Below are 13,601 nucleotides of genomic sequence, written 5' to 3' on the forward strand. Positions count from 1 at the left end.
TCCGCAAAAAGTTTAAAAATAGACATGCAGGCTCCCGGGTGTCTTTTTTCTGCAGCATATGGGTGGGCCAAATCCTGGGGGCATGAGGTTAATCAAGGAGGGGGCTCATTGAGTACCCCTCATAGGCTTTTCCATAGCCCCAGGGATGGCCATCTCCCTGGGGCACATACATTATTTAATAATGAAGTAAAAGTGTGGGGGAGCTGCAGGGTTCCTCTGCTGCCCCTCGGACTGCCACCTCCCTGAGGCACTATAGTATGCACATGCAGGGTGCTCCGCTTGGCCCCCCATGTGCTGGGGACTGCCACCTCCGCGGGGCTGAAATAACAGATTTGCAGGGGCCACGGAGCTACCCCGCTGCCCTGGAGACAGCCGGGGTAGTTGGCCCCCAAGGACCCTCAGTAGCCAAGGGGACTTCATCCCCCAACTAGTAGTGCGTCAGGAGGCGCATTTGAAGAGTGGTGAGAAAGGGGGCATGGCCAATAAAAACCTCTCGGACTGACAAGCTGATAATGATGCATCTGTGGACAGTAAGACATGAGCTCAGCACCCCAGGGGAGGGCCTTCTCCTAGGAGGGCGATGCACTGTGGTGCTACAGCTGTTGTGGAAGTGGGTCATTAAGCTTGAGCATCAAGGTCACCAAGGCATAGTCAAAACTAAGTCCGTACTAAGGGAAAAGATATGGTTCCTCGGGATGAACAGTGCAGTAGAGGCGATGCTGAAGACTCGCCATGTCTGCCAGATTTCCAGAGGAGCTGCATGCCCTTCAGCCGTCAATCAGGATCACTATGGACATTGACAGCTTATCGGATGACGGAATGACAATGGTAATGATGGATTGGCATTCAAAGCATCTGGTAGTTTAAACAATCTCGTTTACGGCATTCTAGAATGTGCAGCCACTGTCGGAAAAGAAATTTGCAACATGTGGGCTTCCTTTAGAGATCATAACAAACAATGGGCTTCCATGTCAAAGGTCAGAGTTCAAAGAATATCGAGACCTCCTGGGTTCAGACATAAGAAGATAATGCCACAGTGGCCACAAGCGAAAGGTGAGGTGAAACCATTTATGATTATTCTGAGAATGGGTTTCCACATTGGTGTAGACCAAGAGGAAGACCTTGACTGGTATCTACACGGTTTCTTGAGTGTTTATTCAAAGACACCCTATAGCACCTCTCAATACTTGCTCGGAGCATATAGATTCGAGAAATGGACACGAGACAGCCTCCTGGATGGGTTCACCTGGCGTCCAGCACCTCGGGACATTTATAAGACTAGGGGTGGGTGGAATGGGTCATTCTGCCCGCAAAACTGGGGGAGTTCAGCGACCCCGCGATTCTCTTGTAAGGTGGAGTTCTGGCCAAATACTATCAATCACCGAGAGGCTGAATTTTTCCTCCAAACGGCTCCAGAAATGCGAGTGAGATGTGCCATCCCCTAACGCAGGTGATCGCAGTCAGAGGGATACTTCTAAAGTAGATTTACTGCCCCTCAAGAATCTTATTTTATTTTAGTGTCAGCAAAATCAACTCAAAGGTCTACGTGATCTTGCACACCACATGGTGACATTTGCTCTGATTTGTCAGTCCTCTAGTTCTAAATTGGAGCTTGAGCAGTGCAACGTGCGTATTTTCTGAACTCCACGGAATCTCGCGAAGTTTGTAATGCGTAACTCCGCAAGTTACGCTCACCCGTAGATAAGACACGGCAGCGGTGAAAAGACACCAATGACCGTTCGAGGAAAGACCGAAGGGCTCAAGCTCCTAAGCTTCAAATGAGGACCTGGTCCTCATTAGACACCGACATCTGGGATGGAAGTTCCGGACACCCTTGGAGAGCGGGCCATGGACCGTCGTAAAAATAAAAGGCATGAGGACATCTGCAGCTGAGAGGAGAGCGGCTGGCTCGTGCTTAATTTGTGGTTTCCGGTGCTTACAACAGTCTGCACTTTTTTATCTAAATTACAGATTAACACAGCAACAGTTGTTTATTTTTTCAATGCACATTAAAAATTAGTATTATCTGCTGCCCAGGCTATTAGTGTAGCTTTGGGGTCTGGAGTAGTCTGAAATGCCATACTTCTAGGGTGTGTTGGTTCCGTCTCTGGCTGCACTTTTAGGGGCAATTAGAAGTGCAAGCTGCAGTGAGTCGCCTCTTGACGAGGGCCCCGGCACAAATTAAGCGCTGAATTGGCTGTCATGGAACATTTCATTGTGTAAGAAAGTGCCAGCAAATGAAGTGAGATAATAAGATGCCGGAGTCACTGAATATTCCAGGAAGGGCAATGACCACCTTTGAATCCGAGGAAAGGTCCCTGGGGCCCCTGGAGGCAGAGGGGACACAGGTAAGAGAACGTGAGGACAATCGAGGGCCTATGAGGGAGCGCAACCCGAACACGCTACGAAGCCAGAGATAGGAAGTTGAAACCAACCCCTGCTCCAACCCAGGCCCGACGAGATTATGTTTGAGATCTCGGATGGGAGCGTACAGAGCTGCTCATTTTTGGCCTCATCTATATTGGAGAGATGTAGGCAGGGGCGGTCTTAGGCATGTGCCAGCTGTGCACCTGCACAGGGCCACCAAATCCCAGGGGCCACCACGCCAATATAAATCCTTAATATAATAATCCTCTGAGGATCGATACATATTTGCGTGGCGGCCCCTGGCAGGGATTTGGTGGCCTCTGGCTCTGTTCCACTTCCAAACACCCTGACCCCCCTCTTCACTGGCCTCCGTGCTAGGGCTCCTCAGCCACCCGCCCCCACTAGTAGGAGAAACACGCACCCCTGAGGCCGCCGCACCCCTGAGGCCGCCGGGGCAGTGGACCGCTCCACGTCGCTCTGGAATGGAGTTACACTACACCGTGTAGTATTTATTGGACCCATTGCGCAGCGCTACTCTCCCTAACTCCCTTCACTCCGCGCTCTTTCCACCCTTATCCCTCCCTCCCTCCCTCCCAATCGTCCCATTCTTTCCTCTCCCCTGCCTTCTTCTTCTCACGCCCACTCTTTGTCCCTCTCCCTCTTCTCGGCGTCCTTCTCTCTTTTCCAACCTCCCACCACCTAAGCCCCCCTCACGCCGTGACTCCACCCTAACTCTCGCCCCTTCTTCCGTCCCACTCCCCTCCCTGCAGCCGCCCTCTCCCCCTGAGTGACTCTGCTCCCGCTCGCCTCTCCCCCTCGGTTCCTCCCCTCTTCCCTCTCCAGGTCTGAGGCTCGGCCGCCGGAGTTAGTCCTGCCCTGCCTCTGTGAGCCCCAGACCCCTGCCTCGGCTCTCTCCTGTCCCCTGCCCCATGCCAGGCTGGTGACAGCTTGAAGATGTACCGCAAAGACTTGGTGCTGACGCTGCTGCAGCTCTGCCTGCTCTGCCAGGGCACCCTGGCACAGCAGAGACCAGGCGGCCAGAGGCCGGGGGGGCAGGGTCCGATAGACCCCCCTCAGCCCGGGACCGGGGGCGACACCAGCATCATCAGCCCCAGCAAGGGCTTCCAAGGTAAGAGCCTGGCGCAGAGGGCGGGTGGGGGTAGAGCAGGCCCCAAAGGATGGGGCAGCCAAGGGCACCCAGAGCACAGGGGACCCCTACAGATATTGTAACCCGCAAGGGTGAGTCCCCCAAGAACGGGGTGCTTAAGAGAATAGCATCTCCCCAAGTGACAACCCCGAGGGCCTCTTTCAGGGTACCCGACACCCCCAGAAAGTAGATATTCAGAGAGATAGCTCTTTTTATTACCCTAGGGTAGCCACCCCACCCCATGCTACACAGGCCCCGTGCTCTCCTCTGCAGGGCATGAGTCCCCAGAGGGTGGGGGCCCCGCCACTGCAGGGTGCCCCTCCCTAAGGACTTCCATGCCAGACAGGCTGCCCGGTGCTTGCAGTCATCCTCCGGGTTATAATGTAACAGCACCGATGCTTTCCATGGACAGACACTCAGTGCAGCCTTCACATGAGTGATTCTAAGACATTCTTGGCTGGGCTGGTGTCAGTTTAGTGGGATAGCACCAGTACCCATCACGAGGGCTGTAATGCGTTTAATGGAACAGTGCCGGAAAGTAGGAGACTTGCTCCCCTTCTAATGGGACCAGAATTGCAATGTTCTGTTGGGGTGAATGTTTTCATAGAGGTACCAACACTCCTCAACAGCACTGTAATATAATGTTATAATATCAGACCTGACCAAGAGTCCCATGGGGGGCTTATTTACAAGCCCCTTGCGCCACTTTTGCGTCACTTTTCCCATGTTAAAAGTGACGCAAAAGTGGCGCAAGGGGCTTGTAAATCTGCCCCATATGTTTGAATGGACATTAAAAGGTAGTCTCGGGAGCGCTGTTATACCAGAACTGCTCTGCTTTGCTTCCCCTGGTTACAGCGCTTCCTGTGCATCTAGTTCAGACTTCTCCGAAGAACAGCACCGGCACTTTCCGAGGGGGGCTCCGGCACTTTGAGAGGGAGTGTCTTTCCGTGTCCAACGGGGTTGGAAACGAGCAGAGCATCTGTAAATTGCAGCGGGTAACCTCGTGTCCAGCAGGGGGCGCGCGAGGTCTGCTTTGGGATTATTTCTTTACAGTTGTTTCTCTAGTGCGATCTGCAATGCAAGGCGCGCCTCTGCCGACCCCTGGCCACAGGGAGCCCGGTAGAGGAGAACAAGAGCTTTGGGCGCTCCCCTGACCCCCTCCCCACAAGGGACGTCGTATGTCGCCTGCAGGAACTACCTGTCTGCTCTGTCTCTCCGCCGAACTGGGCTCTGACGCTGTCTCATTCTCACATTCTTTCTTTAATGATTCACGACGTGCCAGGTTTCGGGGATGCTGAATTTTGGGGAGCTGGGCCGTGTCAAGTGCCCAAAGAGGCGCGAGGTGAAGAGACCCCCCTGCATTGCTCTCACTCAGAAGCACAGCTGCCCCTTGCATCACACCCACTCCACCTGCCTCCACACCCACTTCACGCACCCTTTCCACTGAGCACTTCTGGCGTGTTACGTGTTATCCCCCTGGCATGTTGCCGCCCACCGCTGTCACGGTGCACCCCTGGCATGTTCCAGCTCTTGCATGTCGCATGTTGGGCTTGTTGCACCACTGGCATGTTGTGCAGCTTGGCATGTGCACTACTGCCACCTGCCTGTCACAGCTCAATGGCCATCCCAGCACTGCCACCTGCCTGTCACAGCTCAATGGCCATCCCAGCATGCAGTGCGCCTTGCTGCCACAATTTAGGATCAGAAAGAGCACATGGTAGTAGTATGTAGTATGACTACGGTGCGGCTGCGTGTGGTCCATTGGCGGTGCTCGGTTGTGCTGCTGTCGTTCATATGACTGAACTGCTGTGCTGTGTGTCCTACAGCTCCAAAGGGCATTGTGTGTGGTGTCGACAGTGCTGTGTTGGTTAGCCCGCCTCGTGGTGGATGTTATATAGATGCAGTGAAGTGCTGTGCACCGTTTATATCAAGTGCTGCGCCTTATCATATAGTTTCTGTGCTGCATTATACGGCGTATTTATATACTGCACTGTACAGGTGCAGTGCCGTGCCGTACTGCATACCATATACTGGCAGGGCTGTACTGCATGTGGTGTAGAACAGATGCAGTGTTGCGACGTATGATGTGGAGGTAGAACAATTCTAGATTGCTTCCATATGATGACATATGGCGTATAAATGCAAGGTCTATAGATGCCGCGTGCGTGGTGCACCCGTAGTGCTGTGCTGCTTGTTGTGTAGCCACAACTGGCCTGAAGGTCACGAAAAAAAGGTGCTGTATGCAGTTGAGAATGCAGGGCCGCACAATGCCTTATAGCTGTTGTGGTGTACAGTACCTCATTCAGATGGAGTGCTGCGATGTATGTGCTAAAAGTGCAGAGTATGTCGTATAGCTGGAGTGATGTGCTATATTTTGTATGGCATGGGTGCTGTGTTGTATGTGGTACAGACAGCACTGTTGTGTATGTCCTGCAACTTGTCTCCTATTTGAAGTCCCCAAAACAAGGTCCAAAAAAAATGTGGAAACGAGGGCGTGATATTCGCTCAGAATGAGATCACATCAAACTCTTGGAAAACATAAAAATCTTTCCACATCCTCAACAGACAATCTTGTTAACGCACTTTCAAAGCAGTATTTCCTACAGCGCCAAGAAACTCTAGGAAAGTGAATGTCGCGCTTCACAAACCCTCCTTAAACAGTAATCATGGTGCCTGCCGCGTGCTGCTTAGCTGCAGCTCTTTACTGCACACCACAGGGAGGCTGTGCTGTTGTGATGTATTGTGTGCAAAGGGAGGTTGCGTTGTAGTGTTTGTTGTATGAATGGAGTGATATGTTGTATGTTGTGTGGATGTCGTGATAATGGCGCATAAAGGTGAGGTGGCCGTGCGGCACACACGTTATGCAGCAGCATGGTATACTGGTGCAGTCCGGTTTGTGAGTAGTCTTACTGCGGGCACTGCTCAGTGTTGTGCCGGCGAAGGGCGCTCCCGCCCTTGGACAGCGGCTGTGCTCTACTGCCTGTTGTGAGGTAGTGCATCAGCGATAGTATGAGTTTAGTTGCATAACGAACCTTGAGCCCCCCCCCCCCTCCTGCAGGGTCCGTGAAGGGACCCCCTCCGGACTCAATCTAGAGCTCCCCAGCAGAAGTGCGTTGCTGACGGGGCCCCCTGGAGGGTGAGCCCCCCCCACACCGCGGGGGCTGCAGGGGCCTGTGTTACGCCCACAAACTATTCTTTGGGGGTACTTGCAGTGACTTGTGACAGGTGTGGTGTAGTAGTGTACTTCACAGACAAGGCCCTGGTGCAGTGCAAACACAGGGCTGAGTTGCATGCACCATACAGCAGAGTGGCACGTGTGTGTGGTTGCAGTGATGCATGCAGATTCTCTGGTTCACGGCGAGTTGGGGTCTGTTGCATGTTATTTGTGGTGGTGTTCTAGAAGTTTTGTCATTTTTCTGTGCTGTTTAAAAATGGTGTGACATTTATAAACACACAGTCCAGCAACCGAAGATGGCGGTGCAGGATACAGTCACTAGATGAGTTACTGGCATCTCTGCGTGCATTTGACTCTCAGCATGGAGGAGATTCTCAGGTCGAAGGAGCAGATTCATTCACAGACTGAATCTCAGGGCCTCCACAGAATCACCTCATCAACCACATTTGCTTCTTTGACTCTATCTGCCCATCACCTCATTACTCACCCAATTCCTCTCCTCAAATCACCAGCCTACCTCCAACCCCCTGGACCCCTCTTTTGTATTTATTTATTTTCTTTCTTTCTTTCTTTCTTTCTTTCTTTCTTTCTTTCTTTCTTTCTTTCTTTCTTTCTTTCTTTCTTTCTTTCTTTCTTTCTTTCTTTCTTTCTTTCTTTTTCCTCACATCTTATTTCCTTGCTTTTTTAAATTTTCTTCGTCCTCCCTCCCGTCCGCTTCTTATGCTCGCCCTTCATTCCTTCCTTCAGCCTTTCTCAATCCCTCTGGTTCTTTCCTTTTCCCATTCCTTTATTCCTTCCTACCTCTAATTTGTGTCCTCCTCTGTCCCTTACTCCATTTCTCTCCCTTCACTTCTCTTTTCTCCATTCCCATCATTCCCTTCCTCTATTCCGTCCCTCCTAACACAATCTGTAATCTCTTCCTTCCTCTCTTTCTCCAAACAACCTCTGTGCTTCAGTGAACCCCACCTCTTCCTTCTTGTCTCAATTCATTCTTACCTCCACCCCTTTTATTTTCTTTCTTCTTCCTTTCATCCATCACTCTCTTACTCATTACCTTTTCCCTGTCTTGCTCCTTTCTTTTCTTCGTCCTGCCTTCTGTCTTACCTTATTTCTGCCTTCACCCTTCTCTTACTTTCTTTTTAACTTATTCTTCCCTTGTACGATACTCTCTTCTTCACTCACCACACCCCTCATTTCCCTTATTTCCTTCATTCCTCCTTCCCTTCTTCCACCTCGCTTCCAGTAATTCCTTATTTTCTCTCACCCTATTCTCTCTTACTTCTATAACATTTTTTTTCTTCTCTTCACTTCTTCTTTCCCCTTCCCCTACTCTTCCTCTATTTCTTCTCTCCTAACCCCCTGTGTCCATCTCTTTAATCACTTCCTTTCTCATAAGCCCCGTCTGTGCCTTTCTGTCATCACTTTCCCTCTCTTCTATCCTTTCTCCCTCTTTTTAATCTTTCCTCTTCCCCTCCCTTTCCTTCCTTCCTTCCTTCCTTCCTTCCTTCCTTCCTTCCTTCCTTCCTTCCTTCCTTCCTTCCTTCCTTCCTTCCTTCCTTCCTTCCTTCCTTCCTCCCTCCCTTCCCCTACTAACTGCTTGAGTCCACTTCTTCCTTTCTCATAAGGCCCGTGTGCAATATATATATACTCACAAATATATATATATACACACACACACAAACACATACATCAATGCATAGTCCTGGATTCGGAGCTGAAATTTCTTTTTGCCTCTAAACAATGTTGGAGAACACCTCATATTCTGATCAAAGCCTTTTGCTTGAATGCCCTAAGAAACTCTGTCTTCTGCAGGCCGCATTGAAACATAGGGCTAGATGCATCAACATTGAAGTTCGCAAGTCCATAATAGCAAATTTTACCGATTCGCTATTATGGAATCGCAAAATGCAATGTATGTTGGTTTCGCAAATAAAATTGTGATTCCCCATTTTGCGAATGCCTTTTGGGATGATACATCCCAAAAGGTTTTAGCGTTTAGAAACAGGCTGATTCTGCAAATCGGCCCGTTTGCGACCGGTTAAAGGCTTGATACATCTGGCCCTTAGACTCTATATCATGCCAATAATTTATGAATATGTCTTGCCATGTGCTGTTTCATGAACTATATAGTACTGCTCTGTTCTTCAGTTTGGCATGCTGTTCTAAGGTCTTGTGCAACATACTTCTTGATTGGCGGCTATCTCATGATGCTCCCAAATGCCCCAGAAATAGGTAAAAACAACGAGAATGGGGACATTCCAGCACTCTATATGCACCTCTGCATAGGTGCTTGGGAGATACAATTTATTTAAATGTGCTATGACCCTCCTATCCTGCCTCTACCCTAGGTTGTCTGTTGTGTTTTGTTGAATTAAATTCACAGAGGTCACCATCTTCAGGTCACTTGACCAGGTGCAGACAATTATGTTTTTGAGACATGAGGAAAGTGAAAACTATATTACCAGACCCAGTGATATTATTAAAGTTAAACCCAAGTTAAAAGCCAAGTCACTTTTGGGGCTGGTGTCATCAAGGGGAGACCTAGCAACACCATGAGAAGTCACTCAATGGAACATTCCAGAGAGGACCCAGGCGGACTGGCGTGACCTGAAGATGCGTGAGCAGCTGAGCTACCTTAACAAACTCACTTCTGTTGTCTTGTGTGTATTGACTCTGTGTTACCATGTTGTGGTGATGTCTTCTGTTGTGATGTGTTCTTGTTATATTCTTCTCAAGTTGTCCATTGTATACCATTATGATCTTCATTGATGAATTGTGTGTTGTCTCTTTTAGACTGCCCCGTGGACCTCTTCTTTGTTCTGGACACTTCGGAGAGTGTCGCTCTGAGAGTGAAACCATTTGGCAACCTTGTCAAACAAGTAAAGGATTTCACTAAGAGCTTCATCGACCAGTTAACATCCAGGTAAAGGTCGCATACACTTTAGCATCTCGGCTACCTCTTATAGGGAAGAGGTATAGCCTTCTGGGCGATGGAAGAGGAATAGGACGCTCTATCATTACAAGACAAGGGAGATAGGTTCAACTTTACTCCATACACTAATCCAGATTCTAACCCTATACTATAACCTAACCTTAACATAACCCTAAATTGAATCCTATTTTACCTACAATGATACCTCTAAACATATTCCTAATCCAAAGCCTAACCCTCTCCCTCAATCTAAGCCCCACTCCAAATCTAACATTAACCCAAAGTCTCACCCCAACCCTGACATAAAACCAGGCCAAAACCTTATCCTCTATCTAACACTAATCCTAACCATAACCTACCTGCCTTGAGAGGAGGGCTCACTAGCCAATAGGAAACAATGAGCACTGGCACGCCCCTGGCAACCCTGGGAAGAAGATGTCCATGAGGAAGTGTAAACACGTATTCAGTAGGTCCTGATGGAATAAGAAGTGTATCTGTTTTATTATTTGCTGTAAAAGTGACTCTCACAAAATCATTGAAAGCCCTCACAAAGATGGCGTCCAGTTCTGGCCCTGAACAGCTGGCTGTATGCTCTAATTTCGCAAATTATGAACTCTAAGATAATGATGAGCGTGATTACAGCTCATGGAACTGACTTCAGAATCTTTATGTGAAAAGAAAAAGGAATTACAAGCACTGGTATGATGCAATACACAATGTTAACAATTAAGCAAATAAGTTCAGTGGCCCATTTCTGCTAATGTTTTCTACCAGCATGGCACTCTTATTTAGGGAACATTTATGAGAAACAGTAATGATTTTATGAGCCATACTTATAAATATGAAGAGTCCAAAAAACACAAATAAATGTGCCAGATTTGAAATTAGGGATAGAAAACAGATACAGAAGTTTATTGATGTGATTCACATAGATCACTAACCGAATCAAAAGAAGACAACTTCCAAGCGACTGAGTGCCTTCACATTTTTCATAACAGCAGGTTGTTTGAGTAACAAGTGGATCAGCCTGACTGATAGACAGGAACAACACAATTGTGATTTTTGATATCTGTCTACCTATTTATTATTTTTTTTAAATAAAAAAGTCAGTTTTATTCATGAAGCTCCATACATTTTGATCTAGATTTTTCACAACCTAACAAAAACAATTCTCGACAAACAAACAACCAACATGTCTCTCATCACAAGAGTCGCTGCTTCACGGTTAATGAATCAATCGTCCTGTTCATGCAACAAATGTTAAGAAGAAAATGTCCATCAAGGTCGCAGTCATATAAAGAAGTATAATATGTTGTTAGTAGGAATAACTAGTTATCTTCTCAAGTTAAATTCTTCAGAATATTCATTCCCAAGATAAGGGTATCCACAACAATAAAATACATTGTCTGCAGGGATAACATGTTCATTTCTTAAATTCAATTTGATATAATCTTCATTCTCATGCTAAGAGAACCGATTTTAATTGAGTGCAGTGACAATCTCAGCTCTTATGATGAATTCAGCAAATGACTGAAGATCTGAAGGTAAATATGTTTGTACATCAGAGCTCAACATACATAAAAAATAGTATAGTTAGGGTTAACATACGTTAAATGTTATTGGGATCTCCTCCTGCCTATATTTAAGGCTTCTGGTTTTCTATTTTAACTGATTTTACAGATAAATACAGGCACAAAGCAATATGTTTCCTGTCTGTATTTATTTTTAAAAGTGGAAAAATACTGAAAATGGTGCTTGTCGTGAGGGACACACCATGCTGTCTTTCATGAATTCTAGGCAATAGTTGAACAGATAGACAGCATGGAGAGTTCAAAAACAGGATGAGATTCCATGAAAAAGGCATGTGTTAACATATATTAGTAGCATAACACTAATATGTACCTGTTGGTGTAGCGTTTTGTCATGCTTGGCTGCTTACTTTGCTAAATCGAGACCAGCATCCATGTATGAGTGCACATTCAAGAGTTAAATAAATGTGGAAAGATACAATGTTACAGTTCCATTTATTCTTAAAACACAAAATAAATATGGATAAATACTAAGAAGATGGCAAAAACATAAATATGGATAAATACAGCCTTTAATTAGAAATACCTTCCAATTAGGTGAAGTTTATTTAACTATTGCCACTGGTTACACTTGCGACCCTATAGTTTCCCTTAAAACCGCAACACTGCTAAGATGCCCAGATTTCAGCTGAATCATCTATTGAGTCTGGAACCTATCAGGCAGAGAGCACTATATACACATGTGCAGGAACGAGCAATGGACGGATAAGAAATCGTCCAGTGACAAAATCAACAATGCCTAAGGTGTTGATGTGTGTCTCATCACTACAAAGATTCATAGACTATCTTCATAAATATGAAGTGCATTATTTAGGTTTTTTCATCATCGTGCCCATACTCTGGATTGTGTCTTATGCTGATAGAAAACGATATTGCATTTTTTAACATTTTCATACTTGGTCCTGAATCTTGTCATGTTCACACAGGTTTTCTATTACAAGTTCATACTGGCTTTTTTTGTCTCATGAGGTTCATTTTAGGTTTTTTGTAGCTGATGAATATTTATAGTAAGCCTGGGCAGTGAACTCCACTCCGCGAGTTTGCATAGTTTTCCACAATCCGCGTTACGTGGAGTTTGCAGAGTTCCGAAAAACTCTGGTCAGCGTAGCAGAGTTTTTTCCTCACTCGTGTTCTTCAACATCAAGTTGGCAAGCGCGGAAAATCCACCTTCCGGTGAGATTTTTTTCTCTTTTGCGATTGCCAACGTCAAGTTGGCGAGCGCGAGCATGGAAAATCGGCCTCCTGGCGAGATTTCTCAAAGCAGGAGGTCAGATTACTCATTGCGAGTGGTCGCATCCGCCCGTGTTGAGAAACCGTCCGTTTGCTTTGAGAAAGCTGCAGCTCGGGTAAAAAATCTACTTGAGTGGCAGAAAGGAAGCAGCCCCCATTAACGATGTGCATGGTGCTGTTCAAGATGATTGCACGGTGCGGACAAGCACTTGGTGCTGAAAATCACAGGAAACTGCATTTATCTAACACACTCCGCCTCATGCGGAGCACCACGTAGTTTGGCATAGTTTTTTTTTGCAACTCCGCTCAGGCTTAATTTATAGCTGAAATGGTACATGCCTTTTTATGTTCATTATTTTGTCCTGCAGAATCTGGACAGATATTCCATAATATCTGGACAGATGCTTCATAATGTTCAAGGAGTAGAGGAAGGGGCGAAGGTGCTAAGAAATCAGGCAGATTAAGTTAGATTAAGTCCGTTTGCTTGGTGGAAGAGCCGATCTTCAAGCATTTTAAAACACTTTCCAAAGGCCGTCTCCAGATTTAGGGCATTAGTAGGGAGGCATTGGGACCATAGACGCCGCTACTATACCGCTACGCCGCGTTTGAATTGTCCGGATTCAGGGACAATGCCTGATTTTAGGCGGAAGAACCTATTTTAGTTCTTTTACATCATGACAAGGCGGTGCGGTGCGTACTCCCATTGATGACTCAATTGAGAATTAATTTTAAAAAAGAGGTCCTACGCAGAATAATCTACTTTAATTCTTCTCTACCATGACAAGACTATGCTGTGTGAACTTCCATTGATGATTTAACTGACAAGAGTATTAAAAAGCCGACTAATCAAGGTGACAGTGGTCCTTTAATACAATTGCCACTACACTACTTACAGAGATATTACGGTACCATAATTGGAGACCATCAAAATTATTTGCCCTGAGGAAGCTCCCGATGTGGGAGAGAAACGCGTTGGCTGATTCATGTATGATTGATATGATGAACTTTTCCACAACATTTAATGAATAGAGAAGGAATAATTTTGATACAAACTTTGCCTTTTTGGACTTTGTGATGGTGCACCCCCACTATTCTTAAAATGTTTCTGGATCTGGCTACACAGTGACGTTATTCAGCAGCATACGTCAATGGAGGTAGCAC

General features: G+C 46.7%; 1 protein-coding gene across 1 annotated transcript in view; it reads left to right on the forward strand.

The window, feature by feature from the left end:
* The first annotated feature begins 3,187 nt into the window (after positions 1-3,187).
* Positions 3,188-13,601, forward strand: part of COL6A1 (collagen type VI alpha 1 chain) — a 91,945-nt gene continuing 81,531 nt past the window's right edge. Inside the window, exons 1-3 of the mRNA XM_086956235.1 lie at positions 3,188-3,496; positions 4,797-4,856; positions 9,483-9,612. Of these exons, the coding sequence (XP_086812361.1) occupies positions 3,322-3,496; positions 4,797-4,856; positions 9,483-9,612 (365 nt within the window). The 5' untranslated portion in view covers positions 3,188-3,321. The remainder of the gene's footprint in view (positions 3,497-4,796; positions 4,857-9,482; positions 9,613-13,601) is intronic.

This window comes from Lissotriton vulgaris, chromosome 2_1, assembly GCF_964263255.1.
Source record: "Lissotriton vulgaris chromosome 2_1, aLisVul1.2, whole genome shotgun sequence".
NCBI lineage: Eukaryota > Metazoa > Chordata > Amphibia > Caudata > Salamandridae > Lissotriton > Lissotriton vulgaris.